This window comes from Protopterus annectens, chromosome 3.part1, assembly GCF_019279795.1.
Source record: "Protopterus annectens isolate FY-2018-M chromosome 3.part1, PAN1.0, whole genome shotgun sequence".
Classification (NCBI taxonomy): Eukaryota; Metazoa; Chordata; order Ceratodontiformes; family Protopteridae; genus Protopterus; species Protopterus annectens.
Genome location: NC_056732.1, coordinates 216,897,158 through 216,918,867, shown reverse-complemented (window position 1 = coordinate 216,918,867; position 21,710 = coordinate 216,897,158). Strand labels below are relative to the sequence as shown.

At 40.5% G+C, this 21,710-nt stretch overlaps 1 protein-coding gene across 1 annotated transcript in view; it reads left to right on the top strand.

The window, feature by feature from the left end:
- The window catches only part of DNAJC13 (DnaJ heat shock protein family (Hsp40) member C13), a gene marked incomplete in the record, with an annotated part of 3,140,357 nt that overhangs the window by 2,494,638 nt on the left and 624,009 nt on the right, over positions 1–21,710 (top strand). Inside the window, 1 exon segment of the mRNA XM_044066722.1 lies at positions 2,863–3,042. Coding sequence (XP_043922657.1) covers positions 2,863–3,042 — 180 coding nt within the window.

The window sequence follows — 21,710 nt, the reverse complement described above, 5'->3', positions numbered from 1 at the left end:
TACATTAATGGAATTAGTACTCGACAATAATTTTTGCAAATTCAATAATACATTATATAAGCAAATATCAGGTGTAGCCATGGGAGCAAGAGTGGCACCGGCTTTTGCAAACATAGTCATGGCCAATTGGGAAAATAGGTTCCTGAAGTTACACCCTGGTTACAACAAGGTAGAATTATACCATAGATACATAGATGATTTGCTTTTTTTTGTGGTCAGGGGAACATTCTGAGTTTGTAGAATTTGTATCTGACCTTAATGGCACTACAGATTTTTTATTATTCAAAATAGGTGGTTATGGTGAACAAATTAACTTTTTGGATTTGACACTTAACATAGATAATGTTACTAGAAAATTCAGAAGTAGAATCTATAGGAAGTCCTGTTTTGCAAACCAGTACTTGCATAGGGATAGTTTGCACCCAATACACATGAAAAAAGGGGTTATCAAGGGTCAAATTATCAGACTCAGTAGGCTCACTTCTGATGAACATATATTTTTAAATGAGCTTATCTTTCTTAGAGAATTATTTCTCCAAAGAGGTTATGACCGAAGGTGGTTAGAGGGAATAGAAGAAGAGGTTTTACTTTTAAGAAAAGGTGTTGCTCAGCCCATTTTGGCTTCTGAGGACATAATGGTGGGAGCTCCTATAAGTTTACATCATAGTAACACAAGAAAAAATCAAGAATTCAACATAGCATTTCCTTTGCCAATAGTAAATGAAATTTGGTGTATAAAGGAAATCATTGAGAAGAACTGGAGAATTATTTTAGGTAACAATAAATTAAGTTTATCTTTGGGGTATTTACCAAAGTTTACATATAAAAAAGTTACAAACATTAGACAGAAGTTAGAAACTTCTCAGAAGTCAGAAACTCACAAGGACAGATCAGTTAGCAATAAAAAATGTACTTTTGCATGTAAAGACTGTAAACAATGTAGGTTCATGTGTAATTCGTCCTTCATTATAATAGAACATTTGGGAAAAACATTTTGGGCAAATAAATATTTTAATTGCCATAGTGAAAATGTAGTCTACATGGCTACTTGTTCCACATGCAAAAATTACTATATAGGCAAAACAAAAAGAGTTTTAAAACATAGAATTTATGAGCATGTTCTAGCTATAAAGAAAAAAGATAAAAACAATTCTTTAGCTAGACATGCTCTTTCTTGTATGAATTTTAAGAAATTTGAATTTTTCGTTTTAGATTATGTAGAGAAAAAAATGTTTGGTGGTGACATTGACAACATATTAGAACAGAGGGAAGCATTTTGGCAGCTCCTATTTGGGGCTGATACATACCCAGGGCTTAATGAAGTCATTAACATAAAATGTTTTTTAAAGTATAGATAAATAGAGCATGGAATAACATACTGATATATTGCATTTATTTATATGTATGTATATACATTTTTATAGATATATCAATTATTTTACATAGTATTACTTTAAATTTATTTCATTGTGCAGACTATGACATCATTTCTTCTACTGAGTAGCCAACAGTAGGCAATCACCCTGTCCAGATTGTTGGATAACTCTTCTACTGAGTAGCCAACAGTAGGCAATCACCCTGTCCAGATTGTTGGATAACTCTTCTACTGAGTAGCCAACAGTAGGCAGTCACCCTTCCTTTAGCTCTTGGAATCACCCGTATGTTAGGAATACTGCAACAGTGATTTCAGTCAGGAGACAGCATAGTTGTATAAGAATTTACCATAGCAGTAAATGTCCTACTAATCACTGTTGCAGAATTCCATCCCGCCCTCCATGCCGTCTTCTGTACCTCACTTCAACTTTCCTTTATTTCTCCTCCTTTGCTTTAAGCTCTGCACTGTTACATGCAGACAGGGGAGTTTTCTTACCTATTCGAGCTACAGCCCTCCTAGCTGACCAGTCTCTCTCGTCACCCCCCCCCATAGTCTTCAGACCACTGGCTTGAAGATGGTCTGAGGATCCATGCTTGTATGTACATATGTATAACCCAATCTGTACAAACTGAGGCCATGAATTGGACATAAATGACCTTGGGAAGATAAAGCTTCAGTACCCTGGATGGATGTCGACAATGATGACCCCGTATGTCAGGAATACTGCAACAGTAATCAGTAGGACATATACTGTTGTGTTAAGTTCTTGCACAACTGTGCTTTCTACATTCCCCATTTGTTTTCTTATTTTTTGTATTATGAAGTTTTCATATCAGGGTGTCTTCACCTGTATTTATCTTCAAATGTCTTTGGAGATGCTTTTTTTATATTGATTAGTTTGGCTTTTGTAAAGTTGTCTATGTTGAAGTCTATGAACAGTGACAACATATGATCAGCCTTTCCTCTCCATTTAAGCAGATTTGTAATCCTTGTGGATAGAACCAGTGATCCACCCGGTTTCCATAACTGCAGCTCACAGGAAAAAGATAAAATTATCTTGAAAAAAAACTTTGTTGCTTTTCTCTGGTGAGATTGCTGGGGCTCCTATTGAAAGCATCTGCCATATCAGACCTTGGTGGTGGTCTCCCCATTATCATTATTGTAATAATGTCATTACTGTTTGGTTGTTTTGCTGTGCAATATAATTTCAGGGACTACTTGATCTTTAATATCCTTTAGTAAATATTTCAGTATTTCTGTGTTCTTGTTTAATGTAATTTTTGTTTTGCTCTAGAAAGGAAATTAGGCAACCGAAAAGTAGTTTGTCATGGATGATGATTGCAGAGACTGATGTTTCAAATCCTATCTAAAGACTTTATTACTACAGAAATATCCAGCATTTCTTAAATTAAGATAATCAGGTTTTATTCAAGTTAATTTCCAAATGCACATCTGTAGAAATGCTTTTTTTTTCTCATTTCTTCTAGACTTTGCCACGACTAGCATCATTATCTGTGGAATGTGTCAGTTCATTTGCTGTGGATTACTGGTTACAAACACACTTGTTCCAGGCTGGAGTTCTTTGGCACCTCATTGGTTACTTGTTTAACTATGACTATACACTGGAAGAGAGTGGCATTCAGAAAAGTGAGGAGACCAATCAGCAGGTATAATTTATTTAATTCTTTGACTTTGTTAGTCGCATAATTTTTCTGTATAGTAAAATCTTTGCATTTTCAGTTAGTATTTTTAACTGCCGATCCATTTTTAAGAGTGATTGAACCGAGCTGATGACTTTAGATGCAGCATCGTCTTGAGAGCTGCAACTTGAGGAACCCCAAATCTGTTTTCCTTTCTGCTTTTTCATATAAAAGATGCTTTAGGTACAGCTTGCTGTTCTAACCATAGCCAATTCTATTCTTGTTCCAATACCCAAGTTTATCCTTGTGTCTGCCTGGTACATGAAACTGTCCAGAGAAGGCAAGCAGAAATCTGTAGAGGGTGTTTTGAACTCTCCAGATAGCTAGTTTCATTTACTACCAATGTGATAGTATTTCTAGAAGAAAGAAAGTGGCAACCTCTTGAGTAGTGTGTGTGTGTGTGTGTGTGTGTTTGAGAGGTGACTACAGAAGGAATGCTAGAACTGGAAAACATGCTTCCAGGTTTCAGAGAACTAATTTCTTCACAGAAGATCTATTTCTGCAAGAATGAAAGTGGGACCCTTTAAGGCGACTGTTGTAAGAACATGCATTGCCTTTCACTGTTACCTTCTTGCCCTGTAAAACTATCATTCCACAGCAGAAGCAGCTACCCCCGAGTAAAGGAATAGAGTAGGATAGGCAACACCTTTTAAAGACAATCAAGCAAGCAGCTAGCTTCTTTGGATTTGAGAAGTTATGTCCAAAGTACTTAACATGCATTTTATAAGATCCTAGTTTTGTGCAAAGGGAAAGCAGTGGCCTTCCAGAATTGGGTTCGGCTTCAGCATCAAGCTGTTGGAGTAAGTCAGTCATCTGTTTCGCACAATGTAACCTTTAGATCTTCTCTATGTGAAGAATGCAGAACTGTCAAGTAGTAGATTTTTTCAACATTATGCATTGGATAAGGAGAAGCAGTCTGATCCTAATCCCTTTTGCATTTCCTCCAAGACTAATTTCATCCTATTTGTCTGCCAAGTAGATTGACAAAGCACAGTCTGAGATTAATATCTATTTTTTTTAAATGTATCATGTCTGTTCATATGTTTTAATGTAAGATATGTTACAAGAAGTTAAAATACCTGTTAATGTTCAAACATCTGCTTGATGCAGATAATAAATATGAAAGTTACATAATGAAATCTGCTAAGAAATTAACATTACTGTACTCTGTTGCCATTACTAGTGAGCAGCTATGCAACCAAGTGTCATATTAAGTGTTCTAAACTGGAGTGTCACAACTAAGCTGGTGCTGTTCATTGCAGAACTTTTAATGCTGTGAGCTGATAATGTGTTTGTGTTTTTTATAGTAAGTAGGTACAGTCGTACACAGAGCCAGATCATGGTCAAATGGTGCCTTAGGCAGGGTAGTGGATCACTGTCACCAACACACCCTCCCCGTCAGCCATTCCAGGGCCCATCACTTAGCTGTTTCTCCCCAGTTACTGTAAACACTGTTCAAACCTCTGAGTGTGCATACTCTGTTCTGCTTTACTTCTACAGTGATTATTTGGATTTCATTTAAAACTTTTATTTCAAAATTTATAGCACAAACACTGATGGACATTTGCTAAAGGTCTCCCAATGAAAACAGACTTTTAGCATTAAAACATCTCTGCCCTTGAAACCCACATTCAAAGAAAATACATCTGGCCAGGGCAGATAAAGAGCACCTTCAGGCTGTTTCATATCATGGACCCCTTGCACACACGTTTAGAACCATGCATACATGCATGTGTTCTTTGATTCACCTTCCTAATTGTATTAAATTATATTCCTTTGTATAATACCGCACCACTTGTTAGTGTGTGTTTTAAATTTGTAATTTTGAACATTTTTCCAGTAAGCAATGAAACAAAAATGTATGAACCAGTAGTAACAAAACTGCCCAATTCAGAACATTTCAACCAGAACAATCTACTCAAACTTCTGTTATTACACTCCACCAATATCAGTCAATATGCGCAATCTCTGCAGAAGTAAAAGTCATTTGAATAATTCCACATTAGAGAGATCTGTAACTAATGAAGAGTTGCTATCAAACAACTTTATATTTCAGTGTTTCATGTACAAATTCAGTGCCTTCTGCCTTTGAAGAATAAATTGCCTATGTTAAATTAAAAAAGTGGTAAGCTAGTAATATTGCAATAGGGAATGAATGGTAAACTGCCAACGGGTTCATAGTCAACTAGGCATCTAATCCTTCAAAGAAGGACGTACCCAGGGCTGCAACACCCACCTCACCCTTCAAGTACAACACAGTATCATCCATCTACATGCTGTGGAAGTAGAACCCACAGACTTCTGCATCAAAAGGCAAGTATTGCTACTTGTTGTGCTACTAACAATGCTTTTAAATTCTTTAGCATAGTAGGGATACCATTTGCTAAAGAAAACAGTTACACATTGTAAGCAGACTTATCACGAGCAGCAGTGAACTTGTCTTCCGTTGAAGCTCACATATGACTTTTTTAACAGCTTGGGTGGTTGGGGTAGAGGAGGAAAGAGACATTCTCTGCAGCTGCAGGTATGCCCTGGTGGGCAAGAAATTGCCACTTTTGTCAGCAATAGGGGAAGAGGCCTGTGAAGGGTCTTCAATTGGCTGGGAAGGCCAGATGGAAGCTGAGACTGGTGTGCCTAATATGATTTGGTCTGTTTTCAGAGTGTGTGTGTGCTTGGTGAGAGATGATCTCAAGCTGCCATTTCTATTGACAGGCAGATTTACTGGGATTTGCCAGGGTATTTATTAATGATTTTTCTTCAGCTTCGGATTCTTCAGGCAAGAAAAGGAAAAAGAGTAGGTTCTTTTTCTGACAGGGAATTTCAGTCTGAACAGACATTTGCAGGAAAATGGTTCAGGAACTTTGTATACACATTCTGATTCTGAAAGAAATATATCATCAGATTTCCCTACTGAAGAAATTTCTCTCTCTCATATAGAGAATTAAAGTTTTTCACTGTGGCCAGAAAGAGGTTCCTGTGGCATAAAAATGTTTTATGGTCTCTTAACAGTAAGAGATACCTAAAGCTGCAGCAGTCCTCCTTGCCTTGCTTGCCTTAGTGAATGTATTTTTCACTGCCTCTAGCTTCCATTTTGGTAAGCCTCCTGCTCCCAAGAAGTCTGAGAAGTTGTACAGAAAATTTGGACTCAAATTACCTGTTTTGTTATCCTAAAGCAAACCCAGCAGTTATTTCTCTGTTTGCTTCTGCTAAACACTTACAGCTGCTAACCCAGTTCTCCCTGACAAAAAATGGGAGAGCAGTGAATAAGCTGGGAAAGAAAATGTACTCCTCTAGTATTTTAAATTTCAGAATTTTAAACTGTCAAGCTCTTATGATGATTTTGTTATCTTTTGAGAACATGCAGACGGTGTTAGCGACTATTCCTTATTCTGAAGTAAAGAATTCATTAAATGCTTCTGTGACAGTGGCTTCGTATATGACTAAGCATACTATAAAGTGTGCTTATGATGCTGCTGATTCTTCCACCAAATCTGTTGCTTCTGGACCAGTTATGAGGAGACTTGCTTGGCTTCATTGTCAAAATATTCCTAATGATGTTAAATCTGAGATTTTAACTTGTAGCTTAAATAGTTTGTTTATCCCTGCTGCATCTGAGGTACTTAAGTGTGATGAATGGGAAAAACAACAATTCAAAGTGTGACTCATACTTTTCAACCCTTCTTTTTAAGACCAAATTATAATTTTCCCACCTCCTAAGCTCTGAAACCTTATCTTCCCTTGTGGTATCCGATTGTTTCAGATAGCTGGGTTCTGAATGTAATCCAGCAGGGGTACACCTGGCAGTGGGAATCCCTTCCTCCTTGGCAGGGGATTCCTGTTTGTTCAGGGAAATGGATCTCTGTCTTTCCTCCCATTTTGCACTACATGCGGTCTCTGGGAGTCATAGAACCTGTGCTTCCCAGTCTCGTAGGCAGAGGTTTTTATTGAAGAATTGTTCTAGGTCCTAAAACAAAAGAATCCCGGATGACTATTCTGGATCTTTCTTTTCTAAATCTTCCTTGGTCTCTCGTACCTCTGATTCCCTCCAGCTTTCATGGCAAAACTGGATGCTTATCACATTCCTGTTGCTAAACATTACAGGTAGATCTTAAGATTTCTTGTGTCTGGCTTACATTATCAGTTCTCTGTTTTACTCTGGGCTATCCACTGCATCGTAGGTTCATAGGTTCATACTAGGCCATCTGCCCTAGGGCATTTATAAGCCTAGCCAGAGTATGTTTGGCTTTCGCCACCCATTTTAAATTAATTTTGCTATACCCTTTTTCGAGGTTAGTATACTGTGCCTCTGTCTAACAGTGACACAGAAGTGATACCTGGGGTAAACCTACGATCTCCCATCCACTCATCCAGATTCCTCTTGGAGAGTGTCATTGAGGGACTCTGCCTAACCTGGACTGGGATTTTATTCCAGAGTGAAGGGAGCCTCTGGGTTATGAATCTGTCCCTCCAGCATGTCCTATTTATTTCAAGTGCTGAGGTTCAAGTCTCTCGAGCGTGTAGCTCGATGGGATTTGGATTTTTTGAGGTGCAGCATGTCCCTTAATTCCGGGTTGGACATGGCTTTATACGTCAGGCACAGGTTGCCTCTGAGCAGGCGGTATGCCACTGAGTAGAGCTGGAGTTTCTTTAACCGGGCAGCATATGGCATCTGTTTGAGCCCTTTGATCCTCTTGGTGAGGTACTTTTGTGGTCTTTCCAGTTGCTGCAGGTGTTTGGTAAGGTACATCCCAAAAGGGGCATTGTACTCTATTATGGGCCTGATGAGGGATGAGTAAAGAGGCACGATGACCTCCCCTGATCTAGATGTGAATCCCTTCATGATTAGGTGGGCTATATAAAATGTTTTTCTAACCACTTTGGCCACGTGGTTGTCAAATGAGAGATTGCTATCAACTTGGGTCCCCAGGTCCGTAATTACTTCTTCTGTACTTAATGGATTACCACCTATGTGGTAATTTGTGGGCACTTTATTTTTGCCAAAGGGGATGACTATACACTTTTTGGCATTTAGCTTGAGGCCATGGCTCCGGCACCAGTTGTCTGTTTCTATGAGGCCCTTTTGGAGGATGCTTGTGTCTGCTGGAGAGTCTATTATGGCGCCCAGTTTGCAGTCATCTGCGAACTTGGTCAGCCACTGTCCTTCTGTGTTGGCCTGTACCTCCGAGAAATATATACCGAACAAGAGAGGTCCCAGGACTGAGCCTTGTGGGACGCCACTTGTAACTGGTTTGGAGTCTGACATGGCTCCAGCAATTCTAACCATGTGGGTTCTGTCCTCGAGCCAGTTTGCAACCCATGTAGTGACATAGGGGTTTATATTTAAGTTGGTGAGCTTATCTATAATGCCCGAGTGGGGTATTGTATCAAAGGCTTTTGTGAGGTCCAGGTATGCTGTGTGGACCACCTTCCCTTCGTCAATGGCCTTGGTGACTGTTTCAAAGAAGTCGACCAGGTTTAAGAGGCAGGATCTGCTCTTAACAAAGCCGAACTGGGTAGGATCCAGTGTCTGTAGGTCCCCAATATCTTTATTTATGAGGTCCATGATGATCCTTTCCATAGCTTTGCAGACCAAGCTAGTCAGGCTTATGGGGCGATAGTTTCCAGGGTCTGTTGAGGCACCACCTTTGTGGAGAGGGACCACTGTTGCTGTATGCCACTCTTTGGGTACATATCCTGTAGTAAGGCTGAGATTGAACAGTAGTTTTATGTTTGGGTTTAGCTCTTCTTGGAGTTCATGTAGGACGCAGCCTGGGACACCGTCTGGTCCCATTGATGCTGTGTTTTTTGCTTTGGAGAGGGTGGCTCTTACCTGAGCATCTGAGTTGTCAGGGGGGCAGCACTCTGCTGGGATAGATATTTGCCCTTTTGGTGGGGAGAAGTTTGCGCTGAACCTGTCAGCTAGGATGTTGGCAATGTCTGTGGGTTCGGTGTATTTTATGTCATTTTGGACAAATTCTGAGCATATCTGGGAATTCCCACCCAGGTTCCTAACATAACTAAAGAAAGCATTGTGATTATCCTTAGTGTCCTGTGCAATTTTTCTCTCGAAGTTTGTTTATGGTTGGGGTCCACCAGACTGGACGTCTGCCTTTGGAGGATTGGGTCTTGGTTTTATTTGGGATTGCATGATCCATGCATTCCTGAAGGTGTTCATCGAATGCATTTATAAAGGATTCTGCGGTCTGGGACGTATTTTCCCCAGGCCCGGGGGCTTTGAAGGATTCCACCTCGGTTTTGAGGAGTGTGAAATTTGCTTTAGAGAAGTTTTTCACTGTGGTTTTCTGGGCAGGGGGTGGGGTCGGGATGTGAATATCCAGTGAGATCAGTTTATGGTCTGATCTTACCAGTGAGGGATACACTTCTGGTCTGGAGCATAGAGTCCCCATGTTGGTGATGATCAGGTCCAGTATGTTTTCCCCTCTTGTGGGAGTGGTAACAAGTTGTTCCATAGCATTTGAGTTTATGAATTCTAGGAACCTTTGGGCTAGGGTGTTGGAGCTAGAGTAATGCTGCCAGTCTATGTTTGGGTAGTTGAAGTCGCCCAATATAATGGTGTTTGGAGAGGCCTTCGTATTTTCCAGTGTTCTCAGGAAGGCCAAGTGGGGTTCCTGGGTTTGGGAGGGTGGTCTGTAGCAGGCTATAAACCGGAAGGCAGTTTTACCCACTGTTAGTTGCACATGGATAGTCTCTGATGCTTCGTGCTTTGCCACCAACCTGGAGGTGTGGGTATCTTTGATGAATGTCGATACTCCCCCTCCTTTTGTGGTTCGGTCCAGGTTTTGGGGCCGAAAAGCATGGTATGAGGTATAACCTGGTGGTGCTAGGGTGCTCTCGGGAGCCCTGAACCAGGTTTCTGTTACTGCACAGATATCGATGTTCTCCATGCTAAGGAGAGTTTCGAGTGCGTGCATCTTGAGGTTTAGACTTCTGGCGTTGAGTAGCATTACTCTTAGTTTCTTATCCCTTGTGATACCTATGGAGGTGGGTTTGTCTTTTGAGCCTTGCCTAAAAGAGGCACTATGGGGGTAGCAAGAGCCTTTGCCAATATCCGAAAGCCCAGGGGTGACAGGTGCAAGCCGTCCCTAGCGAAGCATCGTGGCTTGTCGAACATATCATCCCAGGCTGACAGGCATTGGATCCCCTTTGAATGACACCAGTACTTAAGCCAGTTGTTGAAATTGATCATCTTGTCTTCATATTGTGGCATCATTCTTGGTGAGGGTAAGATGCTACTCAAGGTCAGGGTCATACCGGCCTGGGCTACATGCTCAGAGAGCTCCTCTATGTCTGTTTTCATGTAGTCCAGGGAGGTACGTCTCAGGTCATTCACACCAGCATGGACAATGACTGAGTCATATTTGTACTTGCCTTGGAGTGACCTGAGTGCTTGTGTTGTGGCAGATCCTAGCGCCCGACAGGCTGCTCACCGTGACGTTCTCCTTGTTCAGCCTGGTGAGCGGGACGTCAGTGTGCCTGACGATAGTCACCTATTACAGCTGTATCAGGTGTGTTGTTTAGCCTTAAGGGCTGTGACTGTTTGGCACACTGGCTTTGTGAGATATGTGTTGCACGTGTTTTGTTTTGGGGTAGCGGTTGCTTGGGTGTCTGCTTTGGAGGTCTCTGCTGCTTAGGCAGATCTTTATTTAGAGCCTCCGAGTATGTTTTTGTGTGATTATGTGTTTGGTTTGCTGTCGTGGTAGGTCTGTGTGAGACTGGAATTGTAGTGAGTGTGGTTTCCTTCTCCTCCTGACTGGTTATGCCAGTACTGAGTTGAGAGAGCTTAGCCTCCAGTTTGGCTATATGGTTGCATCTCTCACATGTGTTGGAATTTGTTGGGCGTAGGAGAGGGTTGTCTGTGTACATGAGGCAGTTGTAACATTGCCTCAAGATTCCCAGATTCACCAGCTGGACCGGAGAGGAGATTGACAACTGACCTTTGGACATGCTAGAATAGTATTGGGAATTCCTTTATAATTGAAAACAAGGGCCAATGGGGAGTGAGGGTGTAGTGCTTTTAATTTTTAGTGATGACTTGTATAATTGCTTTAGTGAGCAAGTGCCAGGTAACTTAAGTGCAGTGTGTTACACGTAACTTAAATGCAAAAACGACAAACAGTAACTTTCTTTCAAGTGAAACAAGGAAATAAGTACAGTAAGCAATGCAGATATCACTAGGGATCCACAGAAGCGCTGAGAAGCTGCGTTTTAGGTGGAATTAGCGTTCCAGGGAAATAACAAGGAAACAAACAACAAGCATACAAACAAAGCTGGATTCAGCAGGCCTGGATCTAGTCTATGCTACAGCAAACAAGGTGTACCAATTTCAATAAGAAACAGTTCAAATATTCAGGCACTATAAACCTTTAACCATAAATTCCCAGCTCAGAAGGGCAGGGTCCAGCCTCTCCTCCCAGAAGAGTGCAGACCACGAACCTTCTTAATGTAAAATAACTGGCCTGAAGCCCAAGTGCTTAAACCAGAACTAATACACTTTAAGAATAACAGACACTGAGCTCTCAATCAGCATTTCCCAACTTAGAAGGATGAAAGCTACCTGTCCTGCCACCACAGTGCATGCCACAAACCTTCCTAATGTAAAACAAATGGTCTGGAGCCCAAGTGCTTAATCCAAAAGACTTAGAATGATAGCTGCACCTTAATCAAGTTACTACCAAGCAGTAATAAATACAATTGAATACTTTAAAGAATGTCTGGATTAGTGCTCAAGTTATACAAACAAAGCTAGATTCAGCAGGCCTGGATCTAGTCTATGCTACAGCAAACAAGGTGTACCAATTTCAGTAAGAAGCAGTTCATATATGCATGCAGTATAAGCCTTTAACCAGAAATTCCCAGCTCAGAAGGGCAGAGTCCAGCCTCTCCTCCCACAAGAGTGCAGACCACAAACCCTCTTAATGTAAAATAACTGGCCTGAAAGCCCAAGTGCTTAAACCAGAATTAATACACTTTTAGAATAACAGACACTGAGCCCTCAATCAGCAGTTCCCAACTTAGAAGGATGTAAGCTACCTGTTCTGCCACTACAGTGCAGACCACAAACCCTCTTAATGTAAAACAACTGGTCTGAAGCCCAAGTGTTTAAACTAAAAGGCTTAGAATGAGTTACACCAAGCAGTAATAAATACAATTGAGTACTTTTAAGATGATGCAAAAGCAAAATAAAGTAGGAAGAAACACAAGTACAGTAAAAGCAGATTAATTTTTTTTTTTATTTCAGAAAAGTAGCAAAAGCAGTAGTAAATACAATTCTCATGCAGTGCAAGCTGGCACACTTGAATATGTAGCAATATTAGTCCACACACAGTTTTAAAAAATGTAATTAAATTAAAAAGGACTAAAAGCAAGTGCAGAAAGGGTTTATTAGGTAGAATGCGGTAAAGAGATGGGCCTGAGGGAGTGTCTTAGATCAAATCTACAGTGGGGCGGGCACTGCAAAAGGCACCAAATTTAAACTACGACCAAGAACTGTGAGGGGAGGTGGGGAAAAACAGTTTCAACACAGATGTGAGGAATGTGCAAATTATAAAGCCAAAAAATATATACTGTTTTCTATATATTTGCAGCACAGTAAGACAACAGATATCTAAGCAAACAATTTAGCTCTGTAATACAGAAAAATATACTCAGCTCTATGTATTTGCAGATAGTTCTGTAAGGCTGTCTCACAAACTAAGGTTCCAGTTTGAATGCAGATTTTTAATTAACAGGACACAACACTAGCTCAATTATATAGCTGAAGACAAGGCAGGAAATGAGGGGGGGGGGGACAGTTTCAACACAGATGTGAGGAATGTGCAAATTATAAAGCCAAAACATGTATACTGTTCTCTATGTATTTGCAGTGCAGTAAGACAACAGATATCTAAGCAAACAATTTAGCTCTGTAATACAGAATAATACAGAAAAATATACTCAGCTCTATATATTCGCAGATAGTTCTGTAAGGCTGTCTCTCAAACTAAGGTTCCAGTTCAAATGCAGATTGTTAATTAACAGGACACACAACACTAGCTGAATTATATAGCTGAAGACAAGGCAGGAAATGAGGGGGGGGGGACAGTTTCAACATAGATGTGAGGAATGTGCAAATTATAAAGCCAAAAAATATATACTGTTCTCTATATATTTGCAGCGCAGTAAGACAACAGATATCTAAGCAAACAATTTAGCTCTATAATACAGAATAATACAGAAAAATATACTCAGCTCTATATATTTGCAGATAGTTCTGTAAGGCTGTCTCTCAAACTAGGGTTCCAGTTTGAATGCAGATCGTGGGTATTCACAAATTGCCTAACTCCAGTCATTATGTATTAGAAACTTCAAGGCATTCACATTTTTCCATATCTGGATGATTGTCTTGTCTTTGCAGACTTTGTCCAGCCATCAAGAGTCTTTCACAATTGTTCAGGAACTTTTACTCAGTTTGGGACTTAGATCAGTTTTCAGAAGCCTTCTCTCATCCCTTCTCACAGAATGACTCCCTAGAATGTTTGTTGGGCTCAACAGTTCTTTGAGTCAAAACCAGACGTCTACAAGGGAGTTTCATAGGATTTTGGGGCACATGGCATCCATGATTCTTATCCTTCCCGTTGTCCAGACTGTATTTGAAGAAAACACAGTGGTGCATCAGATCAGTCTGGACTCAGCATCTACACCCTTTGTCCTTTCAGATCCCAGACCAGGGATTTGTAGAGAGGAAGATTGGATGGTGAGTAGATCAAGATAGCTTGCAATCCAGGTGTTCCATTATCCCTTCTGACCCCACCTTTCAGTCAGTTATTACAGATGCTTCAGACCTGGTGGGGTTGGAGGGGGGATGGTTTCAGAAGTGGTAAATGTACAAGTATGGGATCCTGTAGACAGAAGCACATAAGTAAGACAGAGAGAGATGTTAGCATTATCAGTGCTTTGAAGACCCCGAATCATCTCTGGTCACTAAGATCTCTTTGGGTTTACCAGATCTTTGCCGTCTTTGGAGACTAGTTGTAATAACCTGGGAGGTAACAGCTCAGCTCAGTTTGACTCTTCAGGCTTCATACATTTTGTCAGAGCAAAGCTTCATTGCAGACAAGCTTAGCAGAACTGGGACAGACTCTCACAAATGGAAATGTTATCCTAGCATCTTCCAAGACATGATCTGGTGCATCCCTTCAGAACAGACAACCTAAGAAATTCTGCTCTAGAACTCCTTCAGAATAGACCTGGAAGAACAATAGTTTCTCATTCCCATGGAAAGGAATATTCCTGTTTGTTTTTTCACCCATTTTACTGATATCTAGAGTTGTTCTAAAGATTTAGAAGGACTCTGCAAAGATTTTGGTGTTGACTCTCTCTTGGCCAAGGCAACAGTGGATGTCCTTCCATTTCATCATTGCAGTATTCCTTACAATAGAGATCCACTGCCAAGGGTGGTCCGGCTTCCAGCCAGTATACCAAAGCCTTTAGGTTGCTTAAGGTACGCTGTACATCACACACATGCTCCCCAAGTACAGCGTAGAGCATAAAGATGTCCAGATGTACCATCCTCAGAACTTCTTTGCTGCCAGTCCAAACACCATCTTTTGATCATCGGTCTGAATGCCTGCTTTGTTTGCTGGTTCACTAAGCCATTTTCAGATAAATGTCCTAGTGGGGGGTTTGCTGTTTTCTATTTTACATTTGATTTATTGCTTGTGGGGTTCATGTCATCCAGAAAGGGTAAATGCTAGTGCAGGAGATAGATTCCCCATAAAGATAGTCACAAGCAGTTTTCACGACCATACGACCTGTTCCATTTGTCATGCTTTCTTCCCAAAGGCTGTGCTTAGTCGGCTTTCCTCTTTGGCCCTATGTTTAGAAAACCAACATCTTAAACTTTTAGCAAAAGACTCTGTGGAAGGAGCCATCCATGGAGAAGAAGGCTGAGAAATCTAGGTCTGATTCTTGTCCTGTACCGCCTCAGCCAGTCATCTCTCCTGGGGCTAGTGAAAGCCTGGAGGATCAGCCGGCTCCTTCATTTGATTCCTCTGCTGCGACTGCTTTGGAAGCTGGCATGTATCTGACCTCACACGTCCCCGGAGGCTTTGCAGATGCCTGCTTCAGATGTTCTGGGGGAACTGCAGCTGATTATTACCAAAAGACGTAGTGGTGTTCCTCAGATACTGGTTAGGGAAGAAGTACCAACTACCATTGTAGAATACTGTCTGAGGTCTGAGGACTTCTAGGTTTTACAAGGTGGGCATCCCTTTGAAAAAGAAACCGATAAAACATGTTTCTTCTGCTCCTAAGAACCCTCAGAGTGAATGGCAGAATTTCATTCTGGGGTTGTTTAATGCTCTTAGGGCTTTGAAACCTCCTCAAGGTGTTTCTGTTACTGCTCTGTCTTGGTCCTCTACTCCCCTTAAAAGGCATAGGGAACATGATTCCTCTGTGGAAGAAGTCCCTTGTTTATTCCTCCCAGATACCTTCTTCCTTGGAATTGTGGCTCTAAGGAAGAGGATTCCACTATTCCTGACACTCCTTTTGAGATTTCCTTTGGGGGACACAATTTACAGAACAATGGAATTTTCTAAATGGGATTGTGCCCAGGTTTCTGGGGTTCAGAAAATTTAAGAGCTTCTTCAGATGAATTCTGTTGTTCCTCATGTTTTGGCTGCCTTGTTGGATGCCTTTTCTACTGAGTCTGACTCCAGACTTCCATCCCCCTGCCCCCAAAACCCTACCTGGTTTTATAGGGTGCCTGATCACAAATTTCTCTAAATGTCCTTCTGCTGACCCCGCTCTGTGGCATCTGATAAGCCATCTCAGTTATTGTTTTCTACTAAGGTTACTTCCTCCTGACAAAGACAGAGCTATGGAAAGGCTAGTTAAGAAGGTTTATACCTTCTACTAAGGTGACTTTCTTCTAATAAAGACAGCAGAACTATGGAAAGGCAAGTTAAGGTTTATATCTCAGCTTTTAGGGCTGTCAGTTATCAGACCCATATGTCAAGATATATTTTGGCTCTTCTATCATAGGCATGTTGGGTAATTTCTGACCTTCCTGATTCTGAGGAAAAGACTTCTGCTCTCTCCTTGCCTAGGAATTTATTCTCGTGTTACTCTCCATTCTATCAAGTGCAGTTATGATGCAGCAGATGCTGGTTCTGGAGCTGCTGCTTTTGGATCTGTGATGAGTTATTCCTGGCTTTGGCTTCATCATTTGCCTAATGATATTAAGGCTAAGTTGATAGATGCTCCACTAGATAACAAACACTTATTTGGTGCAGCTGCTGCTGTTTTAAGTCTCTTCAAGATAAGGGCAAGGCTTTACAAGAATTAAAACATGTTTTTGTCTCTTCTGTGTCTAAATTTCAAAGGCATTGCCCTAATAAGCCTGCCTTTGTTCGTAAGCAGTCTTGCCCACCTAAGGATAAAAAGGGTGAGATATGGGCTCTTCCTGCCAGAGCTACCTTGACTCCTGTGACACAGAAATCTCCTTTTCCTGATGAACAAGGCGCTGTGACTATTCTGTTCTTCTCTGACACATTCATCTTTCTCTCCATAAACACATTTCTGAAGGTTCCCTCCTTTCAGATGTTGTCCCTTAAGACTGTTCCCTCTGCTGCTTCCTCAGGCTTTTCTAGTGTCTCTGGACCTCAAGGATGCTTCTCTTCATATCCCTATTCATCCCTTTTTCAGAAAGTTTTTCTGTTGCTTCCTGGCATTTTCAGTTCTTTGCTTTGCCCTTAGGCCTTTCTACTGGCCCAAGTGTATTCACCACATTCCTCACTCTTGTGATTGCTTTTTGCAGGCTTATGGGGATACAGGTTTTTCCCTATGTAGACAATCTCCTTTTTAGGCATCATCTCCAGAGATTCTACTGCAGCATCTTCACTTTGCCATTTCTCTCTTGCAAAGCCTGGGGTTCACTATAAATTTCAAAAAGTCCTTTCAGACTCCTTCACAGGATCATGCATTTCTGGGGTGCAGGATCTTACTCTTCCAATGTTGGCATCCCTGCCACCTCCCAAGGCCTTAACTCTCATTTCTTTCTTTCAATCCCTTCTTCCTCTGGCCTGAATCACAGTCAGGGAGTTTCTGAGAGCTCTAGGTTTTATGGCCTCCACTTTTCCTATGCTCCCTTTGCCAAACTAAACATGAAAAATCTTCAGTGGTTTCTAAAGTCAGTTTGACTACAACATTCTCACCCCCTCAACTTACTTTCTGTTCTTTCATGCCTGAAACTGGAATTTCATTGCTGGATTCTGCAGTTGACTCGCATTCAGGGCTTCCTTTTAATTCCCTCTTCCCTCTCAGGAGCTGTTCGCAGACGCTTCAGACGTGGGATGGGGAGCATCCTTTGGCTGTCTAAAGGCGCAGGGTCCTTGGTCGCTTCAACAAAGGAAAGACCACATCAATATCAGAGATGAGAGCTCTTCTGCTAGCTCTTTAAACATTTCACCATCTGTTCTCAAGGTGTTTACAAGACAATACCATAGTGATGTGGTATGTCAACATGCGGGGGGAGGGGGGACAAGATCTTATCTCCTATGCCATTTGGCACTTCTAATATGGGCACTCACTATCCAGTATCTTGTGACACTTTAGGCCGTTTACATTCCCTTGGGTCAGAACATTGTGATAGACTCTCTGAATAGGTCCACAATGCAATCCCATGAGTGGATGCTTCAGAGGGGTATGTTTCTGGACATTGTCCACCAGTAGGTACTCCTCAAATAGACCTGTTTGCCTCCCCTCTGAACAGACAGATTCCTCTGTTTAGTGTCAGAGTCCCATGCCATCTGGTCTGAAATGTGGACACCCTCTTTTTTTTCTGGGAGGGAATGTTTCTTTATGCCTTTCCCTCCCCTTCCTGTCATTCCAAAAGTCCTGTTCAAAACACATCAGGATGCTTCCAAAATTTTGCTGTTGACTCCCTTCTGGCATAGACAGCATTGATTACTTATTCTTATGCATTTAGCCAATAGCAATCATCACAAGTTATCTCACAGGGTGGACCTACTCTCATAAAACGAGGGCTGTCTCATCCATCCCCACCTGTCCACTCTTCAGCTGACACTGTGGGTGATAGGATTTTGATTCCATACTGACACCTTTTTTCTGAGGATGTGCTTAGGGTCCTGCAGGATCCAGAAAGTCCACAACTAGGAAATCCTACTTATTCAAGTGGAAAAGGTTTTCTGTTTGGTGTCTTTCTCATAGCCTGGACCTACTTTCCGTGGAGGTTCCTTTGGTTCTATCTCATCTGTGTGAACTGCTCAATGCTGGGTTGGTTTATTCTTCTAAGATCCACATATCAGCTATTTCTGCTTGTCTGCCTTTATCACCTCCTTTAGCATCTAGATTTGAGGCTAAACAGTTTTATAAAGGTGCCCTTCATATTAGGCCTCCCAGAAAGCTTGTCCCTCCTCCCTGGGATATTAATTTTGTTTTGGAAAAATTGACCCAGGCTCCTTTTGAGCTTGCAGCTTCAGCTTCCTCACAGCATTGTTCTTGGAAGACTGTACTTCTTGTTAGCCCTTACTTCTACCAGATGGGTGTCTGAGCTTCAAGTGCTTATGGCTTATCCTTCTTTTTTATTGTTCCATAAAGACAGGGTGTCCCTTCGTACTAATCCTTCTTTTAGCCCAAAGTGGTGAATAAATTGTCTCTTAATTAATCTATTGATTTGCCCACCTTTATCCCTTCTCCATAGTCTGCTAGTGAGAAGGTGCTGCACACTTTGGATGTGCACAGACAACTCAGATTATATTTGGATAAGACTAAGACCTTTTGTAAATCTGATCAGCTTTGCTTCCTTTCATCCTAGATCCTTAGGATTGGCTGTTTCCAAGCAAACTATTTCTTCATGGATTTCTAAAGCAATTTCTTTTTGTTATTCCTTTCATGGCAAGAGCCTTTCTTCTTCTGTTAAAGCTTATTGTATTAGGGCTATGTTTTCTTCTGTTGCTTTTTCCTAAGGTTTAGATACTATTATTGAGGCAGCTACTTGGACTTCTGTGCACATGTTTACCAAGCCCTATAAGTTGGATGTGATATCCAGAACTAGAGCTGGTTTTGTTAGGGCCATTCTTCATGGGTTGTTGAATGGCTCTGCTGGTCCTTCCTCCTCCCTCTCTTCTTCTTGTGCTTTTGCACTCTGTCTATTGTAAGGAATACTGCAATGGTGAAATGGAAGGACATAGTACAGTTATGAAAGAACTTAGCATAATAGTAGATATCCTTCTCTTCACTGTTGCAGTATTCACTCCCTCCCTACTCCTGGCTTTTATCTTCTAGAAGTACTTGTTACCTCTCTTCTTGTTGGAATGGTGTTCCTACTGGGGCTATAAGTTCTGAGGATGGTACGTCCAGACATCACCTTTATACCCTACTCTGTATGCGTATAGCATACATGTGATGTACAGCGTACCTTAAACAACCTAAAGGCTTTGGTATACTGGCCGGATGTTGAGCCACCCTTGGCATTCCATTATAAAGAATACTGGAAAACGGAAGAGAAGGACATCTACCATTATTCAAGGAGGTGGTGAAAAGCGAATGGACAAAACTCCCAAAACTTAAAGGCATGAGTTAATATAAATGCATAAAATTACAAATGTAAAATCAAAGTCTTAAAACACTGTTTAAAGATGTATGCTGATTTAAGCCTGGTTTAGTGGTAGCATTTAAACGTTTTTGCCAAATTAATTATTCTTATTCCAGCAAGACCTTCCAATCACCATCTGGGATTAACAACCACTTTTTTTGATCATCCCAAATTTGATTTTAACATTTGTTATACCAGAACAAGTTTCAAAATGTTTATACAATGCATTATTTTCATTTTTCCTATATATATCATTACAAACATTTGTAGATGCTCTTTTTTTAATGAGTGTTCAGTTTTACCTACATAAAAGGTCCCACAGTCTTGGCAAACACTATTGTACACAATGCCCTTGGTTAAACAATTTGCCGATGTGGTGGTAAATAATCTACTACCTTTGTAAGACCTACATTTCCATCTGCTGGCTTTTTTGTTGTACCCTATTTTTTCTAAAACCTTCTGCGGACTGTTCAAAGTTGTCAAGTTAGAACCTGTGTTAAACATAAAGGTGGGTAGCTCACCAGTACTATCCAGTAAACTCACTTTCTGACTTAAAGTACTCCATTTCCTGTAAATGTTGTCCTAGATCAAACAAGAATTGTTCCACACTTGTACTGGATTCTCATTGCCATCAGGGGATTTTCCTGTGTTCTGGCTTCTCGTTGCTTCTTTAATTTCTATTTCCCATTTTAAAACCCTGCTTTTCTACTTCTGTTGACAAAGCTAGTTGTAGTGTCTGAAATATGTTCCTATCTGCTGTGTGTTGCTCTCACCGTCTATATCTTGTGTATGCAGTATACTGCAATAATTCACCATTACATTCATGTTTTCATGGGTCCACTTCTATCTTGCCGTTCTCATAATACCTGATTTAAGTTACCCTTTCAACCATTTTTTGCCTCGGACTTTAAGCCAACAGTTTTGTTCTCTATTCTCAATTTTGTTGCTCTAGAGTTATCAAAAAGTAGTAGTTTTAAAACAATTGCCCAATATTCCTTCATATTTTCTAAATTTTCTTGCATAGACATTCTAGCTTCTTTCAGTTGTTCCTTATTCTTCTTTGCTATTTTAAATCCATTTTATTTAAGCCTTCTAGATACAATCCGGGGTTGTTATTCCATATCCCATGTACTTTCATTGTGACCACATTTTTATCTTCAGTGTAAAATGATCTCAGTTCTGTGCAAGGTCTTTATTGCTTTGATTCAAATATTATACTTGATTTCGCTGTCCTATTCCACCAAGGAAACAATCCTCATCACTTTTTTTACAACAGTTGTGATTGAGATGCATTTCCTGTAACATTATTTTTTGTACATTACTAATGTAAATACAGGTCAACATTTTGTCTTATTTTTTCTTATCAACAAGCTCATTTACATTCCAAACCAATAAATCAAATTGTTCTATAGTAAACATTTATTTTATTCTGCTTAACTTATATTCTTTTATCTGTCTGTTATAAATTGGTCCTTCATATGTACATGTCTTTAGTTTTCTCTCATACTAGTCTGTTTTATTTTTAAAATACAGACATGTCTCCTTCCCAATAAATACACAGCTTGTCAACTATGGAAATATATTTGCAAATCCGTACAGCTGATGCTGTAAACAGACATGTAAAGCTTGTTGTAATGTTTCTATCATTCAGACTTTGTTGGATAGAAAAACAACTATTTTAAAATCACTGAACATTTTATTTCTTGCCTGCAGTATTTTATTTTTAAAACTGTCCCTCTATCATTGTGTTGTTAGAGACCGTAAATTTTAGGTGCTGTATCTGTTTTTAAAAGATCAAGCTTTGTTATGTAGGCACAGTTGAATATGAACTCTTGCAAACTAGTTTATCTAATCAAGCAAGGTGAATTACCTTCCAAGTGCACCGGCGGCATGCCGTTGTGGGCAAATATAAATGAGAATGGAATGCAGCAGTTATCATCTCAGTGATAGCCACTAATCTTAGTGTTTTTAAATACCTTCCAGTGTGTATGTTTTGCTTTTCAGTTATATCAAGCAACCA